At 39.3% G+C, this 25,990-nt stretch overlaps 1 protein-coding gene across 2 annotated transcripts in view; it reads left to right on the top strand.

Annotated features, from left to right (window-relative positions):
• Positions 1 to 25,990, top strand: part of tyw1 (tRNA-yW synthesizing protein 1 homolog (S. cerevisiae)) — a 68,872-nt gene that overhangs the window by 20,314 nt on the left and 22,568 nt on the right. For both annotated transcript variants that reach the window (XM_032512054.1, XM_032512053.1), the window contains exons 11-15: positions 1,388 to 1,497; positions 4,600 to 4,777; positions 6,612 to 6,747; positions 11,172 to 11,282; positions 22,581 to 22,748. In XM_032512054.1, the coding sequence (XP_032367945.1) occupies positions 1,388 to 1,497; positions 4,600 to 4,777; positions 6,612 to 6,747; positions 11,172 to 11,282; positions 22,581 to 22,748 (703 nt within the window). The remainder of the gene's footprint in view (positions 1 to 1,387; positions 1,498 to 4,599; positions 4,778 to 6,611; positions 6,748 to 11,171; positions 11,283 to 22,580; positions 22,749 to 25,990) is intronic.

The following is a 25,990-nucleotide window of genomic DNA, read 5'->3' as shown; positions in this document are numbered from 1 at the left end:
ACAATTATATTTGGTATTTGCATGCTTAGTTTTCGCCTTGTCTTGGTTACCTAAATTGTTTATCTCGTTAGTCATGATCACTTACACATTGAGCGATGATATCTCTGTGGCAAACCAGTTAATGATTTCCTCGCAGAAGACGAATGGCCAGCATAACTGCGAGGCCTAAAGGTGGACACTGATTCATAATGACACTGGCGAGAGATTGGGCTTTTTACTCCCCTGAAGTTTCATTTTAAAGAAAGGCCACTGTGTCGAGCACTGAAAGGTCGCTGTCAGAATGGGCCGCGGTAACTGCTTCCCTGTCACCACATATATGCCAGTCTCCCTTAAGGCAGCTATGCGTGATGACAGGAAGTACCAGTAAGCAATTTCAGGGCACAGATGTATTGTTGCAGCTGCCCCCGCCATCCACCTCTTTGTAGCAACAGGTGGAATTAAATGTGATGTGCAAGGCCAGTATGTGTGGGCGAGTGTGTGCATATGCATGCGACAGACTGGAATTTGGGATGCCTCCAGGATTTGTTGTTGCACCTAGACATCACACTTGGACAGTCAGTATGTGTTATTATCACCCATAGAAGGTGCTTTTTTTTTTTTTTTTACAGTATGATTTTTATGTCTAATAGGGGGAGACAAGTCGCAGCCCTCAAATTCACCTTATGTTTGAGAATAAACTTCTTTGGTCTTGATATTTTTTCCCTTTGTTTGAAGGATGCTCTTCTGAATGTAATTAAAGTGTTTAAGTATTAATCGTGTCAAATGACCCCAGTCTAATGGCCATAAATCAATCTAAATCAGAGCAATGCATTGGAGCAATACTGGCTGTCAGTTGATACTTAGTGTTCCAGCAGGCAGTGAACAGAAGTAAAATCTGACGAGACTTAATGTGACGAGGTAAAAATTGTCAAGTGCAGAGCAGCCCCCAGTTGACAGAGTCTGACCTGGTGGGTCTTATAATACATCTGGCTTTGAAGATAAGGCTGGCTTTGACCTCCAAATTACCATAGAAGATCCACCGCCCGTTCGCCAAAGTTGACTCTGAGTTAAGACTAGAAAAGCGCTATATAAATACAGTACATTTACATTTACATTCACTTTTGCAGAGAGGTAGTTGCAATCATACAAAGCTACCGGCAAAACCCAGCGTGAGAACGTTGGAGGGTAAGGCCTCTCTCTCTCTTTTCAGTCATATTTCTTAATTATAGCTTTTTAAAATAGTGTTAAAATCTTGTCTTGTTCTCGTGAAGCTAATCTTGTGTCTCCTCTCATCTTGCGAGCGTCTTGTCACAGCCCTAAACAGAGGGTATAGTAACATTACTAACTGAGTGGGTACAGTATGTCTGCTGTTATTCCTTATCTGTTTATCTATGTGCTCAACTAACAGACACCACACCAACCCTGTGGGCACAGAGTGGCGCTGGAAGATGGACCCTGCTGAGAAGATCCTGCAGGAGGCCTTGGAGAAGCACGAGAGCATGATTCGACAGTTCAGAGGTTCGTCCATTAGCAGGTCACACATGCAAACGGGTTTGTGCCCGCTCCACCTTTTGGTTTTACTCTAGTTTCTCTAGCTGTCTGTCTGGCTATTTGTCTATCTATCCATTCGATGCACTGTTGAGTGCAGATCATTTGTTGTAGAAATAAACACAGACACAATAGCTTACAAGACACATCATCTTCGTCATGTTCACACAGCACATGGTCTTCGTCAGGCACACTTTGCATCTTCAATTTACGGCTCATGACCTTTTGTAGCCCAATGTGTAGTGAAGCAGAGTGAATATCAAAATGCCAAACGTTCTGTCTTCCCTTTAATCACATTGTGCTATACTACCTCATCAGTCACCTCTCAACCCCCACACACAATTTAATTTCCCCACCTGGCACCTCCATTGTGTTGTTGTCACAACTTGCCTGTCTTTGTTTTCTCAAAACCTATCAACATTGAGCTGTAACCGCACTTAAGCTGGTTTCACACTGCCGCGCAGTAACCGCCTGCCTGCAAGAGCGTTTCCCAAAAAAGCAAAACAGTTACTGCTACTAATTTAGGACGGTGAACTCTGGGCTGCAGAACAGAACCAGTTTGTCAGTTTCATGTAATCAGCAGCTCCTTTAGGGTTCTCTACTTACCTGGGCTCCATTTCTGCTGCATGTACCAATACTGTTGGCACTTGGGACTGATTTTCCCTGGCTGCTGCCAGCATTGGCTTAGGACCACGAGTTGGATGCCCAAAGCTCAGTTCAAACTGAATTTAGTGATCATCCTGCGAGTATTCCCTAAACAGATTTACTTTGACAGGTTTTAAGAAATGTTGTCAAAACATGTTGGTGAGACAATAAACCAACATTTATTAAAGAAAACATGATTGGAAAATTGTTTGTATTAAAGATGGATTTAAAGGTTTTAAACAAGCTCTTCACTGCTCTATTGTTGTGATAGATTAAGATTTTTGAATGTTTTTCAATTTATAATTTATCAATTAAAGTGGTCATATGATGCTAATTTTCAGGTTCATAATTGTTCATAACTTTACACATTTTAATTTTCAAAACGTCATATTTTTGTTGTACTGCACACTGTTCCAGCTCTTCTTTTCAACCTGTGTGTTGAGCTTGTGTTTTAGCCACTGAGTGAGACTTCTCACTTCTGTTCCATCTTTGTTGGGAGTTGCACATGCTCAGTATGAGCAACACAAGCCAGTCAGAAGCAGAGAATGAGGGCGTGCCACCCTAGCAGCTAGGTGAGCATTACAACGTGTGTTACAAAGTGAGCTCACTGCCAGTGTTTCAGTTTAACTGTTAAAAAGGGTTTAGTAAATAAAAGGCATTTATTCAGAAGTGGGCTGCCTGCCAGTTATCTGTCGGTGACCATTGTCACTGTCATAGAAAGGATTTTGAGTGAGATTTTACGTTTTGAGAGATTTTTTTTTTTTTTTTTTTTTCACACTGATAACAAAAAATCTATATTTGAGAGTTTAAAAAAGTATTTTGAGAGAGATTTTTTTTGTTTTTGGTATGAACATTTTTTATCTCAAATGTTTTTTTTTCTATCTGTGTGATAACTTTTTCTCTCAGACATTTTTTTCTTCTTCTCTCAGAGCATTTATTTTCTCACATGTAACAAAGAAACAAATCTAGCTCCATATGTCTGCGGCTTCTAATTCAGTAACCAAAATCTTTACCTGAGTGATCCACTTCAGAAAGAGAGATCTCCCCCAAAGGTCATCAAGGGAGGGAATTTAATGAGAATGTGGAATAGAACTTCACATTTCTAACACCATAAAATATATACATTCGATAAGGTTCCACACACTCAACACACATGCATCATCCTCTCAGCTGGTTAATATGAAAAGAGTTTGTCTTTGTAGCTGTTTTGCGAGATTGTATTTGTCCTTGAATAGTAGCACAGTAACAGCTGCTTTGTGGTTCGACCGTACAAAATGTTGCAAACACTTATAAATAATGTATAGAGCATATTAAGGCAACACTCCGAAGTTAAGTATTTAATTATTCAAAGCATTCACTTTTAAATCAAATCACATCTGCTCCATCTACAGCGATATCACATTAAATCCCCATGGCAGTGTCTGAAACAATTTCCCTTTACTCTTTTTATTTGTTTATTCCCTGTCTACATCAAATTCTTGGCACACCATTCAGCCTTTAATACATGATACTGTCAGCAGAAAGCAGGCCTATATGATCTGTTCAGCTGTTACTTTACTTCATACCCCCCTACCTCCCGACCCCCCTCTAAATCTAAAAAGCAGACTTAATCAAATCATAGGTTTTTAAATATACATAGTCAAAGAAAGACTCACATCGTCTCTCATCTTTTTTTTCTTGGCTGATTATGTTCATTAATCTAATTTTGGTTGTCCTATGTAGTTATTTATATAATTTTTGTTTGTAAATTTGGTGGCTTATGGTCATGATCCAAATGTGAAAGGCAGATAATACGAGTATAGGAAACGTCACAATCCCCGGTTTCCTGGGTGAAAGTCCGGTGAAAGTTCTGTGTTTTACCCATCCACCACCCTGACCAACTGGATTTTCACCCTTTCGTACTACTCGCTATGGCGTAAATTCACACGCAATCGTGAGATAATGTTAGTCAATGGAGGCCAAACGGCATCAATACACACGCTAAAAAGCAAGTACGTGTCTTGATAACACGCCAGTAATGGCATACGACTTGTCGTGTCATACAAACGCCCTTTCATGACTTCAGTCTGCTATAGCTGAGGTTTGTACTGTGTTCTTTGTTGTACAGTATATTCAACTATTCTAAGTAAATTGTTTTCTTTGTTTATTAAGTAATACCACTTTATGAAATGCATCCCTAATACTCAGGAACTAATAATAGCATGAGCACCACACATATCTTTTGTGCCTATTTGGATGTACGGTATGTAATTATTACCCAGTTTGATCTCACTTCAAAGCCTCACCAGATGCTGTGATTTACCGTTTTAGTGCTGTTTTGATTCTGACAGCTGTATTGATGTGAGGACCCCTCATTTCATTGTTGGGAGACTTAGATTAAGTCAAAGATGGAGTGACCTGTGTGTGTGCTGACCTCTCTCCCTCCAGGTGTCCCTGGAGTGAAGCCCGAGCGCTATGAGGAGGGCTTGGCAGTCAAGCACTGTGCCCTCTCCCTGGTGGGTGAGCCAATCATGTACCCCGAAATCAACACCTTCATCCGCCTCCTCCACTCTCATCGCATCTCCAGCTTCCTGGTCACCAATGCACAATTCCCGCAGGAAATCAGGTACAGACTCCCACAACTTGTTTGTGTGTGTGGGTGGCTCATTATCATTTCTGTAGTATATTTTTACCCACTGCCTACGCAGGCTCTTTTCTTTGAAGTGTTCAGGGATGAATTTGAAAGTAGGTAATGTCGCAGCAGTTAGATTGTTTTCCCTGTCAGGAAGGATCAAAGGTTCAGTCACCACAATCATAAGTGCTGTGTGTCCTTTAACAAGGAGGGTACAACACAATAGTGTTGAATGAAGTTGTTTGTTTGGGTCAAAGTGTCCGAAAAATATAAAAAGGTAATCTTTAGTGCTTTGAGCAGCCCAAACAAAATATCATGAACTTCTATTGTATTAGGAGAAATTTCAGAGGCAAACATGTGAAAACCTCTGCAGCTTAAACTGAGTCTGTCTGCATGACCAGGTGCTAGAAAGGATGGGTGGAATGTCATTTCTGTCATTTGGATGAACTGACCCTTTTTACACCGCGACCAATGCATTATTTTTTTTATGTATGTTTTGTGGAAAAGAGGCAGAAGATATACGATTAATCTTCTTTTCTGCTTCTTCTTTTCTGGTGTTTGCATTAAGTTGTTTGATTATTTGTTTGTTTAATGGATGAAATAAATGTATATAATTAAATAAATGAATGTGCTTGAGTGCTGAAACATGCATTCCCTCTAATGACCACTTTCTGCTGATTCCACAAAAGCTCTTATTAAACTCAAAGGGATTGGGTAGTATACTAACTTTAAAAATAAACGTTGCGCTGGGTAAAGGATGCTGATAGCCAGACTCTCATTGGCTAGCTGTTAGCCAGTCAGAGTCAAGCAGCTTATTTGCGAAAGCACAAAAACCCCTAGGCTGTTTTGTCGCTTGACTTAAACAATAAGCTTACATGTCCAGAGGTTTACATTGGTTTCTGTCACTCTACATGACACTTTGACCTAAAAGATCTCGAGAAGCCACTCTGTCCAGAAGCCTTGCAGATTGTCATCAAGACATACGCTGCTGACATAGTTTACATGTCAGCTAACTTGCATCGAGCAGTTCGATGGCGAGGACAGCAGTAATCCGCTGTTTTGTTCCTGTCTGCCAACTGTTTCTTATATGAAGATTTACCAGAAGTAGAAATATCTAAATTTCCAGACTTTCTCTCTCCTTGCTCACTTGGCTAATTGGTTGTTTTGGGATCTTTACACCATAGTCTCACTTGCACAGCAACTATTTGTTATTTCCCATCTAAAGACAAATTGTAGGTTAGTGCCCTTCTTGTTTTAGTCATGGGAATCTTTTACACTTTTCTGGTTCTGTTTACTAGTCTGGTGCATCCTCTTGCATGCTCTTACAGATTGTGCCATAAGCTAATGTCTTTCCTTATTTAATATTGATTAGAAGCACTACTTTCCACAGCTTCCTCCTCCTCTGAACTCTTATATTGCCATCATCTGTCTATGCAATACATTCTTTGCTCTTTGCACAACTACATAGTGTTTCATGTTGTTGCATGGATATTATTGAATCAAGATGGAAAAAGAAAATACTGAGTGAAGCTGAGTGACAGATCCAAATGTTTGCTATTCTGTCTCACAATAAAGGAGTACAATTGTGTGCTTCAGAGCTGAAATACACCCGTGTGTTTTGAGGGTATGTAAAGGTTTGATGACACTGAGGGTGACTAACTTCTTGAATTTTGAATTTTATATAAAATTATTTGTTTTCCTTTTTAGTTCTGTTTTTCAAATGCTCTCTACATATAGGCTTTGTGCTACCTTTCCAAGGAGACTCATTCTCTCAAAACTGAATCAATTTTATCCTGAATTTCTCCTCCATATTTTCTATAATTTCCAGGAGCCTGGTGCCAGTTACCCAGTTGTATGTTAGTGTGGACGCCAGCACCAAAGACAGTCTGAAGAGGATTGACCGACCACTTTTCAAGGACTTCTGGCCACGCTTCCTGGACAGCCTCAGGGCCCTGGGAGAGAAGGTAAAACTGCCCACTGAGTTAGTTTGGTTTCCTAGTAGTAGTTTGGTTTGCTAGCTCTGTCTTCACATTAATAATTTATGATCTATAAATAAATGTGTTATCAACAGGTTTGCATCGGCAAATCAACCTTGAGAAAGATGTGGGCTGTGAAGTTTCTCAAAGGGGCCCTGTTTTATACCTATCTATAATGGGCTGGCTTCTTTTTGTTCAATGCTTTATTAAACTATGGACAAATTCCTTACCACTCAGCTTGAGGTGTTGGTGACTGTGCGGCTCAAGGCAAATCCCTGGCAATCGATCATTGACTGATTAAATCTAGAGCACCATTTTCACCCCATGCCAACGAGTAGATATCAATGTGACATAACTGCAGGGGTGAGGAAAATAACGGGGACATCTTAGAATTGAATAAATCAGTAGCCTTCTGCCATTATAAAGTTAAGATGTTCAATTTCTGTCTGTGGTCATTTTTAAATTTATTACAGTATCCCCTTATGTAGTCATTACAACATTTTATAGACCCTAAGCTGTTAGAATACAGACTCATATAGCCGCCTCAATTTAGACTTTAATTATGGTATGATACATAGTGACATTTTTAAATGTTTAAAAAAATGCAGACCCCTTTTAGAGTGTTTGGCAAGTTCTTTATCTGACCACTAGGGCCGGATACCGAATTCAGTACGTTTTAGGCACAGATCGAATAGACCTCAACAGTCCCGCCCGCAGCCAGTTCCAGAAGTAAGAATACAATACAATTTCTCCATTGACAATTGGAGTATAAGCCATAAAACCGTAACTGTCAATGGTAGACCAGCTACGACATGACTAAGCGATTGTATATGCTCTCATAGATGCCAAAAGTTCATGGGGCACCAACCTTGTTTTGAAATAAATGTCTTAAATTTGTGACGTCTGGGATAAGTACATCTTTTCTACCAATGCTTCTAGCAATATTTGAAAATGCTGGCAAGTGTCTGTCTTACGTTACACTTAGTAGAGACACGGAGGAAAAACTCTACATTACACACAGTGAACATGGGACAGGGAGCTGAAAAATAAAGAAAAAGATTTGTGCCGTGATGTGTCATGTAATTTGTTTTTGTTAAATGGATTTTATAAAATTGGTAACAAAAAAAGTATTGTTCAGACTTAGACTTCTCTTAATTAATCTTTTTGGGATGACTCCCGCAAGGAAATCGAAATTCCCAGCAGCAGTTTCCAGCAAAATACAGTATAGAGAGAAAAAAGACCGTATAAAGATAATAATAATAATAATAATAATAATAATGTGTGCGTGCGTGTGTGCGCGTACGATATCAGTGTCATGGAACATTCAACCAACCAACCTGTCAACAACAACAATAATAATAAAAATAATGATAATAATGATGTGTGCGTGCGTGTGTGCGCATACAGTATCATAGTCATGGAACATTCAACCAACCAACCTGTCAACATCACACCTCTAATGTAGGATGCTGGACAGGTGATTATGGATATGTAATTATAACATATTACGATTTTCCACCCTCTAAGTGACACAAGTCACAAACTCAAGTCCCGCTGGACCACCGACTGACACTTTTGTCCGCTGGCTAATGATATCAAGATTTTCCGGCCAGCATTCTCATTGCACATGTTAGACACTGAGCATCACGCCAAATGTTACAACTCTGTATTGTGAAAATGTGAGCATCAACAATCACGTCCCCAGATCTCTGTCATAGTATATATACATATTTATGAATCTTCTTTTCTCTGGTCTCAATTTCTGGCATGAAAATACCAATTATTATTATTATTATTATTAATATAACATTATTTTTAAACATTATGTATCTTTTTAGTGTGATGTGTTTGAAGAGGAATCATTTGAATAGTCATTTGATCCTTCAGTGGGAAAGTAGCTTATTGTGGCAGCCAGCATAATGTGAGCTCTTCCTGTTGATGTATTTAAACTGCAGTGCACAGTTGTAGTGAATTGCGTGGTATATCTGAATGGAGATAAATATGAAGCAGTCATTATAATTTTAAAGGTACGGTCATATGATTGGACATGAGTTGACCCTTGGCAAATTCAATCATTGATGAAATTATATGGAGTGCACTGGATGTGCTTTAAATATCTAAATCTTATGTTATAAATATATAAGACCCTGTGAGTCAATAGTTTCATGAACAAAGGTTTTGAAATGCCATTTTAAAACACAACCCCAAACCAGACTTTTGTGCATACAAGCATATATGGCTATTTAGCATTATTAGCATGATTATTATGATTATAATATATATTTCCTCCAGATAGTTGTATGTGAACTTGTGCGTTTACACATGCAACTTCCTTTTTTTCCAAAAATAAACTCTCTTTTTGTTCGCATCTTCCCCTGTCTTGGCTCCATATTCTTAAGTCAGCGTTTCATGGTGGGCTCTATCTCTAACTGCTTATCCCTCTCTGTTCTCCTCCACTTGGCCTCCCTGACAGTACCCTAGGGGATTGATAGAGTGCCTCAAGTGTTGGATTTGGAATAGAGGCCCCTTAAAATACCTCACCTCCCTGCTTCCACTGGCCAATTATTACCTTCCCTACTGGGCTGAATGGACCTAGTGTTATAGATAACCTTCCAGTGAGAGAGGGAGAGGGTGTAGAAATGTCCTCTCTCTTCTCCCATTGTCATTTACTTACACGTATCTGTGTGGTATACTTTTCTCATGTCATCTGTCCTCACCAGTCCCCTTTTTTCATCCCCCCGTCTTTCCTTGTCTGCCTTCCTCTCCATCATATTCTCGATAATCCTCTTTCTCCTGCAATACAGAAACAACAGTAGCCTACACCATTAACCTGTGAGCTGGGCTTTTGTCAGTACTTTATTGATCCAGGGATAGTTAACTGAGCCAAAAAAAGAGTGATGTCCACATTAGGTTATCTTGTCCAGTCTATAATTTTTTCAAAGTTATATTCATGTTTATTCTTTTCTTAATAAAACATTGTACAACATTAAGTAGCCATACATTTAAAATGTCTAATCCTTCCAATTATTAAAAGTTAATGTAGAAAATATAGCCTTGTGTTCTGTCAGTATGGACTTATTGTGGAAGCAAGCATGGAATAATTTGAATAGCCTCTCATCAGCCTCAGAATAATTAAAATCCTAAAGGTCAAATGCAATTCTTTTAACTATTAAAAAACACACTTCTGACCCGTAATGCACCCGCTAATTGTTGCGCTGACATTTGGTTGGTTCTGCTCACATATAGCTTGCTTCCACATCCTTATTTGATAGTGCTGGTTATTCTTTATTTATTTTGTTCAATAGACGACTCCCTCCCTGTTCACTCACTGACAATGCTACGGAGTTCCAATATTGGGAGGTTTGGGACATTTTAACAGCTGGTGTAGCTGGAGTACTGGAATATATAAGCATTGGAATAATTACTCAAATTCCCAGTTCTGTTGCAACTCAGCTGTTGTTGGAGCATTAGTAAACATGCAACACTTCCCTTAACCGCTCTGTTACTGTATTATTCAGACAGAAAGTGGCTGGTTGACAGGACATCTGTGAGCTGCTGTGTTGCCTGTGGAGGACAGATGTTGGTGACAACAAACTGTCATGGTAATTTATTTAAAAGAGGATAACTCCAGAAATGTGGGTTTGAATAAAAAATATGTTACCAGCACAACTGCGATAGTGAGCGAAGTTGTCTGAGGCAGCTAGTGATCTTATACTGACGTATGCCAGAGGATAGCAATGCATGCCTGTTTTCCCTGATTTGAATAAACAACATGTATGCACAGTATGAGCTTCAAGCAAGTGTGTTAAGTTTTTTTCGTTGCTCCAGCAAACACCTAGCTCATGGCAGCACTCACTAAAACACCTACAATCTAATTCTGGTTTATAACAGTGCCCAAGAAACTGTGTGAATTGAAGTTGCAATGATGAGCATTTTTTTTTAATTAAACTAGAAGTTTGAATTTTCTATAAAACATGTTGTTGGCTCAGAATCTGTCGAGCAATGCCAAGCTGTTGAACACTACTTGCCTGCGTGTTTTTGTCTTCATGATATGTAAACAATTTGATCAATCAATAATGTAAATGTCTTTGTTGAATGTGGTCGTTTAAGAAGGGGATTATGGCAGAAAAAAGGGGGGGTGGTGATGGCGCAGTGGATATGGCACATGTCTTTGGTGTGGGAGATTCTGGTTTTATTCCCACTACGGTACATCAACCAATGTGTCCCTGAGCAAGACACTTAACCCATAGTTGATCTGATATATAGCAATTTTAAGTCGCTTTGGATAAAAATTATCTATATGACATATATTGTAAAAACAAATGGGTCTAATACATTAAATATGCATCATACTATTGCCACAACTATACCACATTTATGCCCTCACTTTTCAACCCTTTTCTTCACTGCAGAGACAGAGGACGGTGTATAGACTGACGCTGGTAAAGGCCTGGAATGTGGAGGAGATGCAGTCCTACTCAGAGCTCATTGCTTTGGGCCAGCCAGACTTCATTGAGGTCAAGGTAGGGTTCAGCAGCATGTACTTTATATCTGCTTGTGTTTTCTGTTTCCTCTCTCAGTTAATGTCTTAATTATCATCACTGTCATTTTTAACGGTGCAATAATTGTCTGCATCTCTGCAACACATTTCTTTTTCTTCATGTCTTTGTTGGTGTTCCTTTTTTTACATTATGTTTCTGTACTGAGCTTTGATGTGTGTCTGGAGTAAGCTCTTAATAGCAAAGCCTTTTGCATTATTTTGCACTCATTTGCATTCATCTCATAATGAGTTTTCTAAAAGCAAATGAGCCAGTAGCACTGACCACCAGTAACTCTGTGCATTATAGTGCATTATATTTTCTACCACAAACAGTACACATCATCCACAATCTCATAAATATACCAAGAAGTAACATTATGCACTGCCCTTGTCTCAGAACTATAGTATTACAGTTTTCCCAGCTGAAAGGAAGCAAGTAGAATTAAATGACAATTTAATGGGGAAACATTGTTATTACCTCAAGAGCCCCAGACACACAAAGGAAAGAGAATTTGCATCTCTTCCTTCCATCTTCCTCGCTCGTCTCTTTGGCACTCCACCAATGTATACATCAAGGGAACAGGCTGAACAAACAACCTGATATTCAAACTGAAAGCTGAATCTTCTTCAAGTTATGTATCCTTTCTAATTTTTGGTTGATCCAAAAGGAAAGAGCCACATCGGATCCTATTAAATACCTTGATTACTTGCACAAAGAGCCAAAAAGGCCTTTGTTAGTTATTTAAAGCTTTTATTATTTAAGAACTTCAGGGTCATTTTGTGTGCACGTTTGTCTAACTATGAATTATTGACGTTGTCAGTAAATGGTCTGTTTTATGCGTGTGAGTATGAGTTTCTGGGTGCCTTGGTTGGTGAGCTGTTTGTGAGTGTGTGACTGTGAGAGGCAGAGCTAACTTGATAACTTAGTTGCTTTTCCCCTATCTAATAAATCAAAACATGAATATTGTTGCAGCTGAGCCGCTGTGGTGCTGGATGTGTGGCTCTACCCCTAATATGTGCCATACACCAACACTGCTGTTGTGCTAACGCACCCTGCAGGATTTATGTAGTCAGAATGTGTGTCAATACAGATGTAAGTGTCATAATTCAATGGAATGGTGTAGAGATATTCCCCTACTGATACCAGTATCGGTATGGTTTTGGTATTTTTTTGGTACTGGAGTTTATGCACCGATCTGATACCACGTGATAAAGCTTTAAAGAAAGCCTTCGTTAAAGTAGTTTATTTATGTTCTTTTTCCGTTATAACTGACTGGCAAACTGGATGATGAAAGAAAGTTCCATGGTGTTTCACAAAGAGTTTAACCTGAGCCAGACCGACAACAAAGATAGAAATCCTATCACATCCCTACAGGGATAGTAGTATACAGATATATCAAAATATAATGAAATATATGACACACTGGTATCGGCCAATACGCAAGTTCAGGTATCGGTATCGGGAAGCAAAAAATAGAATCGGACCATCTCTAGAATGGTGGGCTGTGGACCGTGTCGACCTTGTCACATTTGGCAGACATGGTATTAGTAATACTGGAAGGGGCACCTGGTGGCAGTCTGAGCTATGGTTGTCATAGTGACAACCAACCTGAGTCTGTGTTCATTATTCAGTGCATTACATCAATGTATGATCCCAGTAATAACAGGGGCAGTAGTAGTTAAAGCTGGACAACAGCAGTAGTAGATCCAGCCATTGCTCTTCTCTGGCTGGTGTGACTGCTGCATTATCATTTTATTATTTTATCTATTCTGTGCCACAGCTGTCATGATGCTTTAGTATGATTATTAATTTGTTTGTGGCGGGTCCAACATGTTTTTCTTTTCAATTATGATGAGCTTGTCTAAATGGGCTGTGGACATTGAGGGACTCAGCATTGCATTTTTACATCCTGTAGCTGCTAAGTTTGTTGATATGTGGACTTTGCTTTATTCTTTTTAAATCAATTTGCAACCCTGTTCTTTATTATTGCATGTAGTACACTTTCCTTCCCCCTTTAGTTTAAGCATAAAACACTGCACTCATGGGGAAATAGTCAAACTAGGAACTTTTGCTCTTTGTTTTGATGATGTAGTCTGCCTCCCCACCCAAAAGAAACCTGTACCTGAATTTGCTGTTTGGTGCAGTTTATCCTCTGTTCCTTTTAAACATTGCCTAGACTCTATAAAAAAATCAGGACAGCACAATTAATTGTCTCTCCCTCAGATAGCAGAGATTAGAGAGATCCCTGACCTTTTGAAGTCAACTAAAGTTAAAATTCAGATGTATTCTATTTTCATTCCACTGCAGGGGTGCAAGCTAATTGGTTTGAACTCATTTGTCAGGCTTCATCCTGCCTCCCCCCCACACACATGAATACACACACCGAGACACGCCTCATCCATTCCCATTCCATTACATGCGTCCCTCATCCTAAACGTCTCGTTATAAAGGCAAAAGAACAGGTGAAAGGTTAGCATTCATGAGGCACCTTTTTCCACATGGAGCCATTACATGGGAATACCTCCCCAAATCCTTTCATTCAAAATCCAGAGCACATCTTATTGCTCCAATAGAGTTCCATCAATGGCCAGTCTCCACTACTCCCAGCTATTGCAGTTATTACTTTCTTTAACCTTCATTTTTTCCAGGCTAGCTTTACAGAGTTGAATGGTCTTTTTCAGCAGCCTGCTCACAGTTACACAGAATCAGACCTGGGAACTGCCAGTACAGACCCGGTCTTGTAGCAAAGAGGAGTATTTTGGTGTTAAGTGTCTTACTCAAAGACACCTTAACAGAGAGTAACGAGGATGAGCTGTAGAGTACAAATCCTACATCAGTGTACACTGTACATTATCTTATATCAGATACAGTTCAGTGACAGTTTGTCAAAATGGAAAAACATTTTTTATTTTGTGTTCTGATTATTGTGTCTAACACAGCAGTTCGTAATGTTCCATAGGAGTTCAGTCAGATTGAGATCTGGTGATTGTGACGATCATAGTGTACCTATCTTTGTTTTTAGACTCATCAAACCATTCCTTTGTGTCAGGTATGAAAGTGTTTGCATTTATCATGCATCTTCACTTTTTTACATGTTCAGCTTTTTCCCCATCACCCATCTGTACAATCTCATATGTTGGACTATACTTAATTACTTATATTCTCCGTCCCCTTTAGGGCATATGGCATCAATAATTTTCCTCAAACTATCACAGTCTTTAGCAACTAGTTGTGCCTACTGGCCCACACATGGAGTAAATTATGACTGACAGTCTTATAAAGGCTAGAAATGCGTTTGTTTTGCTGTCTCGATGCACATCCTTGACATCTACATCTGAAATGCCATCATCTCCTTTTTTGTTGCAACTTGGTGCTGCTGGTGCACAAAAAGGGAGCTCACCACACACACCAGAATCACTTATAACCCAACTTATTTTGTTGCAAAGGTGCAGGCGCATAGTAGAAAGTCTTACTGTTGTAGCCTTGAGCAGCCTATTGATTATTCTGTTTGCACTAGACACTTTGTCACTATCTGCAGATTATCAGTTAGCCAACATTGCAGCACTGTAAACTGTAATTGCAGGCCATGGAATATAAAACACACTCACCACAAGCTTGTGAAGCCCACTCAAGCTCAGAGTTCACACTGATAAAACATTAAAAAACAAATCAGGGTGGAGTTTTCTTCATTTTCAATAGTTTTAATTAATTGGTGAACATTTAGACTTGCATGGAACAAGTACTGTAGGTTTTTCTGTAATTCTTTTTAAGGATTGCTTTACATTGTAAGTTAATCATTGTTATTGCACTTACTCAAATAACAAAATCTGATACATTTATCCTATGATAACAAATGACTATGTATACAAATACAGTGCAGCACCACATGCAGCTGACACATTTTAATATATCTAGTGCATTTAAAACAACACATTTGGAGGATTTGTACATTTCTCCGACAATAAAAATGCATCCTTTTTGGCTGATTTGATAACAAAAGTTTGGCCACCAGGTGCACAAATCAAGCGCATCAAACAGGTGATCACGGTGCTAAACGAGATGGACAGCTTCCTTCCAACTAACATACATAGAATTTTGACTATGAAAACACTAAACTTTCAGTGCTGTCAGAAAACTGCAGCATTAGACTGGTTTCCCACTTAAAATAACGAGCAGCCTGTGTTGTAATGAGGGGTTCCTGAAGTCGCCAGTTGTAGTATGTGGTTTTACCCCCTAACGAAGTGTTGATGGGGAATCTTGCTGTGTTGTGATGCACCCATGCTCAACTCGCCTCCCCGTATCATTTTCTCTCAGCCTCTTTCAATTCTCTTCATTGTGTCCAAATCTGCTCTTGCATTCAAATTTGTCATGTGTGGTAAATGTCAAGGCAGTTTTTTTTTTTTTCTGCCATCTGTGCAAAAATGAGTTTGACCAGCTGTGGAACAATTAAAGGATCCCCATCTATCCCCTCTCTTCCTTTCCTCTACATTAAACTAATCGTGTCTACTTACGCGGCGTGTTTTATTGCTACTTACTAATCAACAATTTGCTTAAAGGACGTCATGGCTTCATCATGGGGTTTATGATGTGCTATTGATGGGTGAAAAAAAAAACACCTACTTCTGAATCTAAGTTGTCCCCTGAGACTTTTAGCTAGCTTTTCTATTAAAGATTTCTTGTAGGAGTGTGTATTGATCCACCACTGTATGGCATTTCATTATATCAGAGAGTGCACAACACTAACAAGACAGCGGGGAGCACTAGATTGGACAGATACCCATCAAATGTAACTGTGTGATGAGCAAAGCCCAGACTTTACACAGGAACTGGAATGGTAATATATTAAGCTCCACTCTCATTTTCTACTTTGTTCATCTACTGCTTCCTTTCACTACACAAAAGAGCACAAGAGCAGAACACATCAATTCTTGACATTTTTTGTTATGCACTGAAGGATAAGAAGATGGATACAAGCATGCCCACATAAAAAAAAAAAAAACTCTATGAACGTTCAGCGCTACTCTGGCCACTGGTTTTGGCAATGTATTTTGATTTTAGATTTCATACCCCCCTTTGCCCTGGCGTTGTCTAAAATCCTGGTCTACAGTTGATAATGATTCTTTTCCCAACTTTATGAAATGTTTCACTTCCTCAAAGTACTGGAAAAAAAAACTCCTAATCCGGACAATCAATTATTGAACCAGTCTCACTGGCAACAGGTAAAGGGGCACTGTAAGGGTGAACTCTCCCTCTTTTCTCATCTCTGTCTTTTCTTTCATCTTTAATTTACCTCCTCTCTGTCTCTCTCATCTCACTTCACCCCTGCGGTCCTTTCCCCTGTCTGTGAGCAGTATATCGTCCTCCACTGAACAGATGAGCCCCTCTGGCTGCTGAGCTTTGGGCAAGCTATCGCCTGCAGCAGCCTGAGCTCAGTAATTAGTGCGTCCCAGGATGGTCTGGTGGCGGGATGATGGAGGGAGTTGCTCTATCATTTCACCGGCTCTCAAATTAGCCCTGACTGTGGGGAGCCAAGGTCATTAGCATCAGGTATGTGGAAAAGTTTTTATAGTAATAATTATGTGGACTTTTCTATATTTTATATACAGTATATTCATATACAGTACACTCTATAATGAGAGTAACAACGTGCTTCAGAGACACAAAAGAATGATAACTATGATCGGACATGTTACACAATCCACTTAGCAACTTGAAAAAGGCACCGTTATAAAAATGGACCTCAGATAGGTAGGTATTTAAGCTTTTTAGAATACCATTTTGGATTAATCCAGATGCAAATTCACTGAAATCTTTAGTCTTTAGTGTAGGGATTCTATGGTTAAAAAAAGGTTTTATGAGACAGGTAGAACATTTAGGATGTATAAGCTCAGTAATTAAAGTAGAAGGGATACAAAAGAAGTTTGTAAAGTAAGACTTTGAAAACAATTCCGAAATCCCTTTGAAGCTATTGCAGAAAGGCACAATTGGAAGATATGTGATCTTTTTTTAATTTGTTTTACTGTCTATCTGATGGGTTTTAATTTCGCAATGATTCATTTAAAGATCAAAGCGAGCTTTTTGCCCATGGCCAGAAAGAATTACAATAATTATTTGTGCTGGGAATGCATGTCACAGCGTCAACAATTCACTTCAGACTCAGAGTCAGGCTTACGTTAGTAGTGGCGCTCTGCTTGTGGCTTCCCAAGCTGAGCACCAAGCCTTCAGTTCTTGTTATCTTGCCCGTATTTATTAACTGTAACGTTACTTATAAACTCGACTAAATGACACCAGGCATTTCATTAAGTTTGCTGCAAAAGTTTCTTACTATAATCCAGAGTTGTGTGAATGACAGAAATGTTTTGACATGAGGTCTTGATAACTGCAAAGAACTGCAATTTTTTCTATTTTTGTTATTGCCACTCTTCATTCTAACCCCAACCGGCCCGTCAGACACCGCCTACCAAGAGCCTGGGTCTGACCGAGGTTTCTGCCTAAAAGGAAGTTTTTCCTCGCCACTGTCGCACTGTTGCTTGCTCTGGAGGAAACTATTAGAACTGTTGGGTCCTTGTAAATTCTGGAGTGTGGTCTATCTGTAAAATGTCTTGAGATAACTCTTGTTATGAATTGATACTATAAATAAAATTGAATTGAATTGAATTGCAAAACGGACATTGACATCGACAAAACAGTGTGTGAGGTGTTGGTCTGGGCATTGGAACCATTTGCTTTTGACTGGATTTTTTTCCCCCTCCGTTCTCTAATAGACAGATTGGTGATAAATAAAAGTAAAAACCAACATAAAGTGTCGTAGTAACGTGTTCGGCCACAATAAGACACCAGCAGATCGTCAGTGCTGTTTGACGTTGGTTTTTCAAGTATCTGGAACTCTTCCCCTATTTTCATTTTGGTGATTGTGGTCCATAGTATGTTCCAAAATCTCCCATAGGTATGTAAGGGGGTTGATGTCTGTTGACTGCGAAGGTCCATGATAGCACATCAATTGAACTCTTCAGTGATCCCTCACGCCCTGTGGATGAAGTCATGTTCATCCTGGGAGAGAATTTTCCAAACATTTTTCTGTCATCACATTTTTGGATCTGTAAAAATGGTGTATTGCATGGGGGGTGTCTGTCCACTGCAGGACCTTCTGTTATTGACCCATTATTTATTAGTCCATCATCCCAAGAGGTGCAACACAATCCGCCTGCTCAATTTACTGCCCCCTGTCCAATTGTTGTCCAATGTGTGATTTATTATCTTGGTGTTGCATCAATACCACTTACTTGCCACTGGTCCCTCACTCGCCCAGGCAGCAAATGGATTACTAAAAGAGAGGGAAAGAGAAGGGATTGGGCAAGGGCATAAATGTACAGAGATAAATTTGACCAAACATACACAGCTATACAGTATGTTGCACGCAGGAAGGGGGGCCTTGAGATTCACCATTCATGATTTCCCTTAAAGGCATAAGACTTAAGAAGATTATTATTTACTTTTTCCCTCCGTCTCTCCCACACCCTCATAACGTCCTCAAGGATACATTTCATCAATTACCTCCATATATCTCAAAGATCTTTTCCCATGTCGTCCTATTGCTCCATCCTCATGACTTGCCCATTCCTGGTGATTTATACCAAGTCCTGGGTAGTTGATCTTTATTCAGCGTGCCTCCAGGCAAGGCTGATAACACCAAGGTCCCTCATCAATTCGGTCAAACGCCCCTGTCCTGTCTTTCCCCCCAGCAGCACACTTTTCTCTCTCTCTCTCTCTCTCTCTCTCTCTCTCTCTCTCTCTCTCTCTCTCTCTCTCTCTCTCTCTCTCTCTCTCTCTCTCTCAACCCCTAAAGATACGGTTCACTTTCTGTTTAAGTTTCCTGGATGCTGCGAATTCGTAAGCAGCCCTACAAATTATATGTGGTCAAATTACTGACAAAATGGCTCCAGTTCACAACTGGAGGCAGAGATCCCCTATGGCTGCTGAGTGGACAGGCTCAAATTAATGGACCAATAGTAGACAGAGATGAGCTGTAAGAATGTTTTTTTGCTTTAGTGGAACAACGGAAAGGAGAAGTCTTTCTCTTTCCTAAGACTTCTTTCTTTGGTATATATTTTTATTGGATTTAGGACACTGGCCTCAGCCATTAGATTGGTGGAGTTTTGATGTCTTGCTCCTGTGAAACAACAACAATAGTGAAACATCTGGTATTTAAACTTCCCTGGGTATGACATTTTTTCATTGGTCATAAATATTTTACTTCCAATAGTTCAGAGTCATAGAGATTAAGTCAGAAAAATATTGCTGAGGAAGGGCTTTTTATCACCTTATAAAGCTGTCTTAATAATAAAAAGAACGTAGGTAAATGAGACATATGCAAAGACGATTTAAAAAATAAAACATAATTTAACCTTTTTTTTTTTTTAAAACCTTTATGGTTTTTGATCAATAATATTTTAATAATTTAGCACACAATCATAATGTTAATGAAGATCATTTTACATTTATACTCATTTTAAATCTTCAAAGCTGAAAACTGCACTGTAAATCATTTCTGTTCTTTTTTTTTTTTTTTTTTTTTTTTTTTTTGTCCTGTAAAATTCAACTACCTTTATTTACAAGTTATATAATAATTCTGGCTAATGGCTTATATCCTCAAGTAAGATCTTTCATTGATTTTCAACACACAGCCTCCACACACACACACACACACACACACACACACACACACTTACTCTTGTTTTTCTTCCATGAGATACCTGGGATCAGACTGTGTACCTGGCCAACACTTCAGAGAATTACACTGGGAATGTAGCAATTGCTTCCTTGGCTCTATGACAGCACACACACAGGTGGTGCATGTGTGTATGCGTGCACATTTGTGTGTATAAGGATTAAAACTTGGTAACAAATGTTGAATTGAATAACACAAGTTTGACAAATTTACTGTATATTCAACATATTTGCACCAGAGCACAGTGTAACTATGAATTCCAAACTAAACATACTCATGTGTATGACACTGCAGCTAAAAGATTAACGCAATGTGGTATGCCTGGTCTACAAGTTCACACCATAGTATAGCAGAAACACACATAGACAGTTCAGTGTACTTCTTAAAAACATCTTTTCTCACTGCTAGTTTGGATATGACTATCATCCAACACCTTGGTTTGTGCAGACATTTCCCGAGCTCACAGTTGTATGGTATACTGTAGGTTCTTGGTTTTTCTTGCACTTTTTGTTCAAAAGTATGCTGTGTTTTTATAAAGGTTCATGCCTGCTACATGTCATCCATCTTACTGTTACCTAAACCTTTCTCTCATCACTGAACTATTTCAAGGAAAAAATACAATTGAAAAAGGGCTACTGCTGTGATGCCTCTGTAAGAACCCCTTTCTGGTATTATATAGTGCTTTTATTCCAAAAAAAAGGTGCATGTCCTCAGCCCACATTTGCCTCATAATTATAGCCTTTCCTCTCTCTCCATGCTGCTCTGCTCTCTTTCTCCCTCCCTTGTTTCTCCTTCCTCGTTTAGGATACTCTGGGAGGCTTTTTCAATGCTGATGCTCGCATAAATACTGAAAATTAAATGCAAAATGAAACTTCTGCAGATTCAAAATCGGTTGTATCTGCTACCTCTACAGTATTTTGGTGTGCAATTTAAGAGTTTCGCCCATGAGAGGGATTTGTTAACACAAAGTTCGGTCCTGGTTAAATATCCTAAACGAATTGACCCATATTTTTTAGGGACTGAAACTTAAAGTGCCCATGTTGTGCTCATTTTCAGGTTCATAATTGTATTTTGAGGTTGTACCAGAATAAGTTTATGTGGTTAAATTTTCAGAAAACCAAATTTTTTGTTGTTCTACTGCACATTGCTGCAGGTCTTCTTTTCACTCTGTGTGTTGAGCTCTCTGTTTTAGCTACAGAGTGGGGCACATGTGCAGTGAGTACTGTTAGCTAGTCAGTTGCAGAGTATGAGGGCGTGCCACGCTAGCAGCTAAGCTAGCATTGTAACGTGGGTTACGACCGTGCCGCTCTTCTGTCCTCTGCGGCTGGGACCCGATGGAATGTTTTGTGCTCGTGTTTACAGCCAACAACAGAACATTTACGTGGTGCTTCGACATGGCGTCTCCTAAACTAGTGTTTCCAAATCAATAACAACACGACAGATATCCGAGAAGTTACTGCTGTACCTGGTGGGTGGAGACATAGACACTGTACATATGCTCTGATGGGAGGGGGTTGTGGGTGGGAATTTTCCAATGTTTAAGCTGATGACGTAGACGGCCCTGAAGATTATGACCAGCTCACCCAGAGACTGAATGCAGGATACATACAGAAACCTGTATCTCACTCAAAACAGCATGGATGGGTTTTACTTACCTATCTGAGACACAAAATAACACCCCAAATCCCAGAGAAAGTGATTTTTTTCATAAAATGGGCACAAAGCGCGGTCATAGCATGCAGAAATGCCGTTCACCCAGTTACGAATTGATGAACCACTGAAACAATTTTGGACACATTATTTTAAGGTACAAAAGAATCTTTGGTGTTGCTTTAAAAGTCTGAGTACTCTTGAATCAATGTCACAGCCCAGATGAATAAATGTAGCGATCCGTTCTGCTGATATTGGTCTTTTATTGGAAGGCACTGGTCAGGAGCCTGCTGTGGATTCCTTCAGTTCATACAAATGGCATCAAAGACCGTTCATGGCGCCCTCGTTCCTTTGTGTTCTCAGTCCAACACGTCAATAGTTTGTCTCTTCCATAGTGAGCTGTTGTTCTCCTCTCAGTGCTTCTCCCTCCACATACCTTGTAACCACCCCACAGATTTGCCACTATTGATCAGAAAACACTCAGCATCCAGCCTGCTGTTTTGATTGAATTTCTTCGCCAAGGCGAGATGGTTTTCCACTAGCTACTCCATTTCTCACACACGCTGAATGGGAAAATATATGTCCGCTCCCAAGTCTTTTGGGTGATCAGCAGTTGTTGCATCATCATGCAGCAGTACAAGATTCTTTGTTTATTGTTTTTAAACTTCCATAATTATTAATGACAGGTTACGTCAGATTGCAGCCCAAATAATCACCATGCTTAAACATTTCAGTGTGAGCTGTTGTCGACCACCATGTGACTTGTAAATGTTGTGCCAAGAAGCAATGAGGCCAGATGTGACAGAAATTGAACTATGACCGAGTCTCACTTTTTAGTACGTTTTTATTACTCAAGGTGGTTTCTGTGCTTGGTTTCTGATCGTGTGCCTCTGTGTGTGCAGGGAGTGACGTATTGTGGAGAAAGCTCTGCCAGCACTCTGACCATGGCTAATGTCCCCTGGCACCAGGAAGTGGTCACCTTCGTCCAGCAGCTGGCTGACATGTTGCCTCAGTATGAGATCGCCTGCGAACACGAGCACTCCAACTGTTTGCTCATGGCACACACCAAGGTAAGAACTTCACTTTAGAGTGTCATACATAACTTCCCGTGCCATATCTGCAGCCTGAACAAAAAAAAACATTAACTTGAGCCCTTAACTTTGAGCCACTGCTTAAAATGGAAATAGGTCAAACATGATGGATAGTTAGCATAATTTCTCTTCTCAAATGTGAATACTTTCTAAATTGCTTATTACTTTATCCTAGACATATTGATGAGCATTTATATTATACTATTTACAACATTTTATTGTCCAAATGATAAAGTGAGAACAAATCAGCACAATTCATCAATAATGAAAATAATTGATGTTGATGTAAAAAGCAATTGATGCAGTTAATGTTGTTTGCGAGTACTACACAGTATTTTGTGTTAATATTATTAGACAAACTCTAAAGTAATAATAATACATTTGTCTTCCAGGGCTAATATATATAAGCTAGTGGTCTCTTTACCCTCTCATAGTTAACGTGAGCCAGATATCGCACAGCCCAACTAATTGAAAAAATGGTTTACAGTTACAATGTAGACTGTGGACTCTAATTTGCTGACAAATACAAGTGCAGGTGCACCAATCTGCTGAACATTTACAGTATTTCTGTAGGTGCAGATATTGGCTGTACTGCTGTTTTTGCATATTAGCATTTCTAAGTTATCAGTGGACCAGACAGTGGATACTGCATAATCATCTCTTCACACATGAGAATGAATAATGTGATCCGTTTTGCATCTGTTGGGATTCTGCAGCAGTTCTTTTCAGATACAAAAACACAAATCCTTCATCTCCTTTTTCTTTCAACGTAGCTTTTTAGCTCAGAAACTCACTGCGGGTTCCTTGTTTTTAAATTGGTGTTTTGATACAGTCTTGTTTTATTTATATGATTTTGTCTCTTGCCTGCCTTCCTTTTCCAAATATGCAACCACCAGAGTGGTTTATTCTGACAAAGGATCACCTGCCCCAGGTAGTATCAGTCAGGGGTGAGTACTGCCAAAGCAACTGTCATCAATAATTAATGAATGATGATTAATTGCCATCTTGGCTCTAACTGACAGGGTAGAAATCCAGGCCAGCCAACTAGGCACCCGGTCTTCTCCATCACACACAGAAACATTGTGCTCGATGTGTAATTGTTTATTTGAGCACCCAAACTCCAAATTCTCCTTTGTTTTTTATTTACTGTAGCTTTGTATTGATGGGATTACTTACAGATGTATTTACCTCTGTGGTGTCTGTAGGCTCTTTCTAGGTCCCCTGAAGGGATAACAGGAGAGAGAAGGAAGGCACATATTGTTTAGGTTTTATTATTACACACTGAAATGCTTATTTTATGTTTTCATGTAAAATGCTGCAAATTACTTCTCTGAGAAACAAAGGGTCAGAAACCACAGTATAGAACAATCCTGCTTCTGTATTTCAAGATCTAATTCAAACAGGATGTTGGCAGCACAAATCTTATAAAGTTGCAGGTGTCTTGATGGCTTAAACAGAGAAGTTCAACAAATCTGGATCTGAATTTAATTTTTTTTTTTTTTTTAACCATTACTTAACAAAGTAACTACTAAAAATAGACACATTTTTTTGTATGATCAAATTTTTTATTTCTTTTTGGAAAAAATAGATTGAAATTTTGTTAAATGAATATGTTGCAGTTTGGAGAAATTGATTAACTGACCGTATTCCCATTGCCTCTACAAAAACCTAAATCTAGAAATGTGGAAACTGAAAATGTGTACAGTACCGCACAAAATTTCAACCACCTTTTATAAGTTTGATGGAAACAGTATACTGTACACATTGTATTTCTTAACATTTTTGATGAACCTTTATTAAAGGCAATGTGTTTTTAGCCATGGCTCCAGGGGATGGCTAGGTTAGGGGGCAAGTGAAGTGTCTCAACTAGCGAATGGATTGGCGTGACAGCCGGTACACACATTCATGTCCCCCAGGATGAACTGTATTAACTTTTGTGATTGTCTGACTTTCCATCTTGCGTCACCAACATGAATTCAAAGTTTCAATTTTTCTAATACTTTGTTTCAATGCCTGCAAAACAAGTGGCATTCTCATCAGCCTCAGCTGTTCTCTGTTTTCTGATAATCTGCAAAAGTAAATATGTTAACCAAACATCAACATGTTCATATTGTCATTGTGAGTAGGTTAGCATGTTGACTTTAGCATTTAGTACAGCCTCACAGAGCCCATGGCTTAATTGTAAAGAGTTATGCACTCATGTTCCGTAAGGTGTTTATTTTTAAATGCAATTTAGGAATGCAGTTCTTGTTACACAGATAAACTGATATGCAGGCCCGTGTATAAACTCAAACAAAGATCATTTTCAACACCATTTAACTTATTGTTAAACTTACACACGCAGAGGAGTTTTAGTTTCAAACATACACACTGTACCTCCAATTTTGCTTTCCCCCTCACACACACACACACACACACACACACGCACACACACTTATGTGTTAAACTAAAAGAAAACCAAAAATAAATAAAATTGAACAGTTATTATCTTTAGATTTTGTTTGTCTATTGTGGCTAACAGATACTGAAGACTTTTCGTTTTTTCTTTTTAGTTTGACAGCTCGTGTTGACTTACTAATTCTTCATTTTTGGTCAGTCATCAATAATACAGCAGAGTTTGGGAACTGGATTCCTCCGGCAAATGGAGAGTCCGATGTTTTTCTGTTAAGTGTTTTCAGCGTCCTGAATGTCTTTGTGCAGCACAGTCGCAGCGGGAAGAGAAACCAGAATATGAAGTCCTCCTAGCAGAATTTAAAATGCATCACAGGAAAGCACATCAGTCTCATTTTGAGTGTGCTGTATAATATGTGTGTGTCTGCATGCTCACTGCACAGTCCTCAGATCTTCTTGTTCCAGTTGGATGATATCACCGTTTGATATAGTCCTTTTAAAGACATCGGAATGTGCAGAATGTGGTGTGTGTGTGTGTGTGTGTGTGTGTGTGTGTGTGTGTGTGTGTGTGTGTGTGTGTGTGTGTGTGTGTGTGTGTGTGTGTGTGTGTGTGTGTGTGTGTGTGTGTGTGTGTGTGTGTGTGTGTGTGTGTGTGTCCCGATGCATCCTCCCTGCACTCATCATTAGTTCCTTTTCAACCTCTGGGATCTTCCCATTGATAGGCATTTCTCTACCTCTCTCAACCCTCGTTCTACTTTCTCTGCAAGCCTTTTCTGTCTTTCATCTCCCCTCTTCCATCTCTCCCTTTCCTCCTCCATCTTTTATTCCTC

This window comes from Etheostoma spectabile, chromosome 3, assembly GCF_008692095.1.
Source record: "Etheostoma spectabile isolate EspeVRDwgs_2016 chromosome 3, UIUC_Espe_1.0, whole genome shotgun sequence".
NCBI classification, from domain to species: Eukaryota; Metazoa; Chordata; class Actinopteri; order Perciformes; family Percidae; genus Etheostoma; species Etheostoma spectabile.
This window is presented reverse-complemented; position numbering and strand designations above follow the sequence as displayed.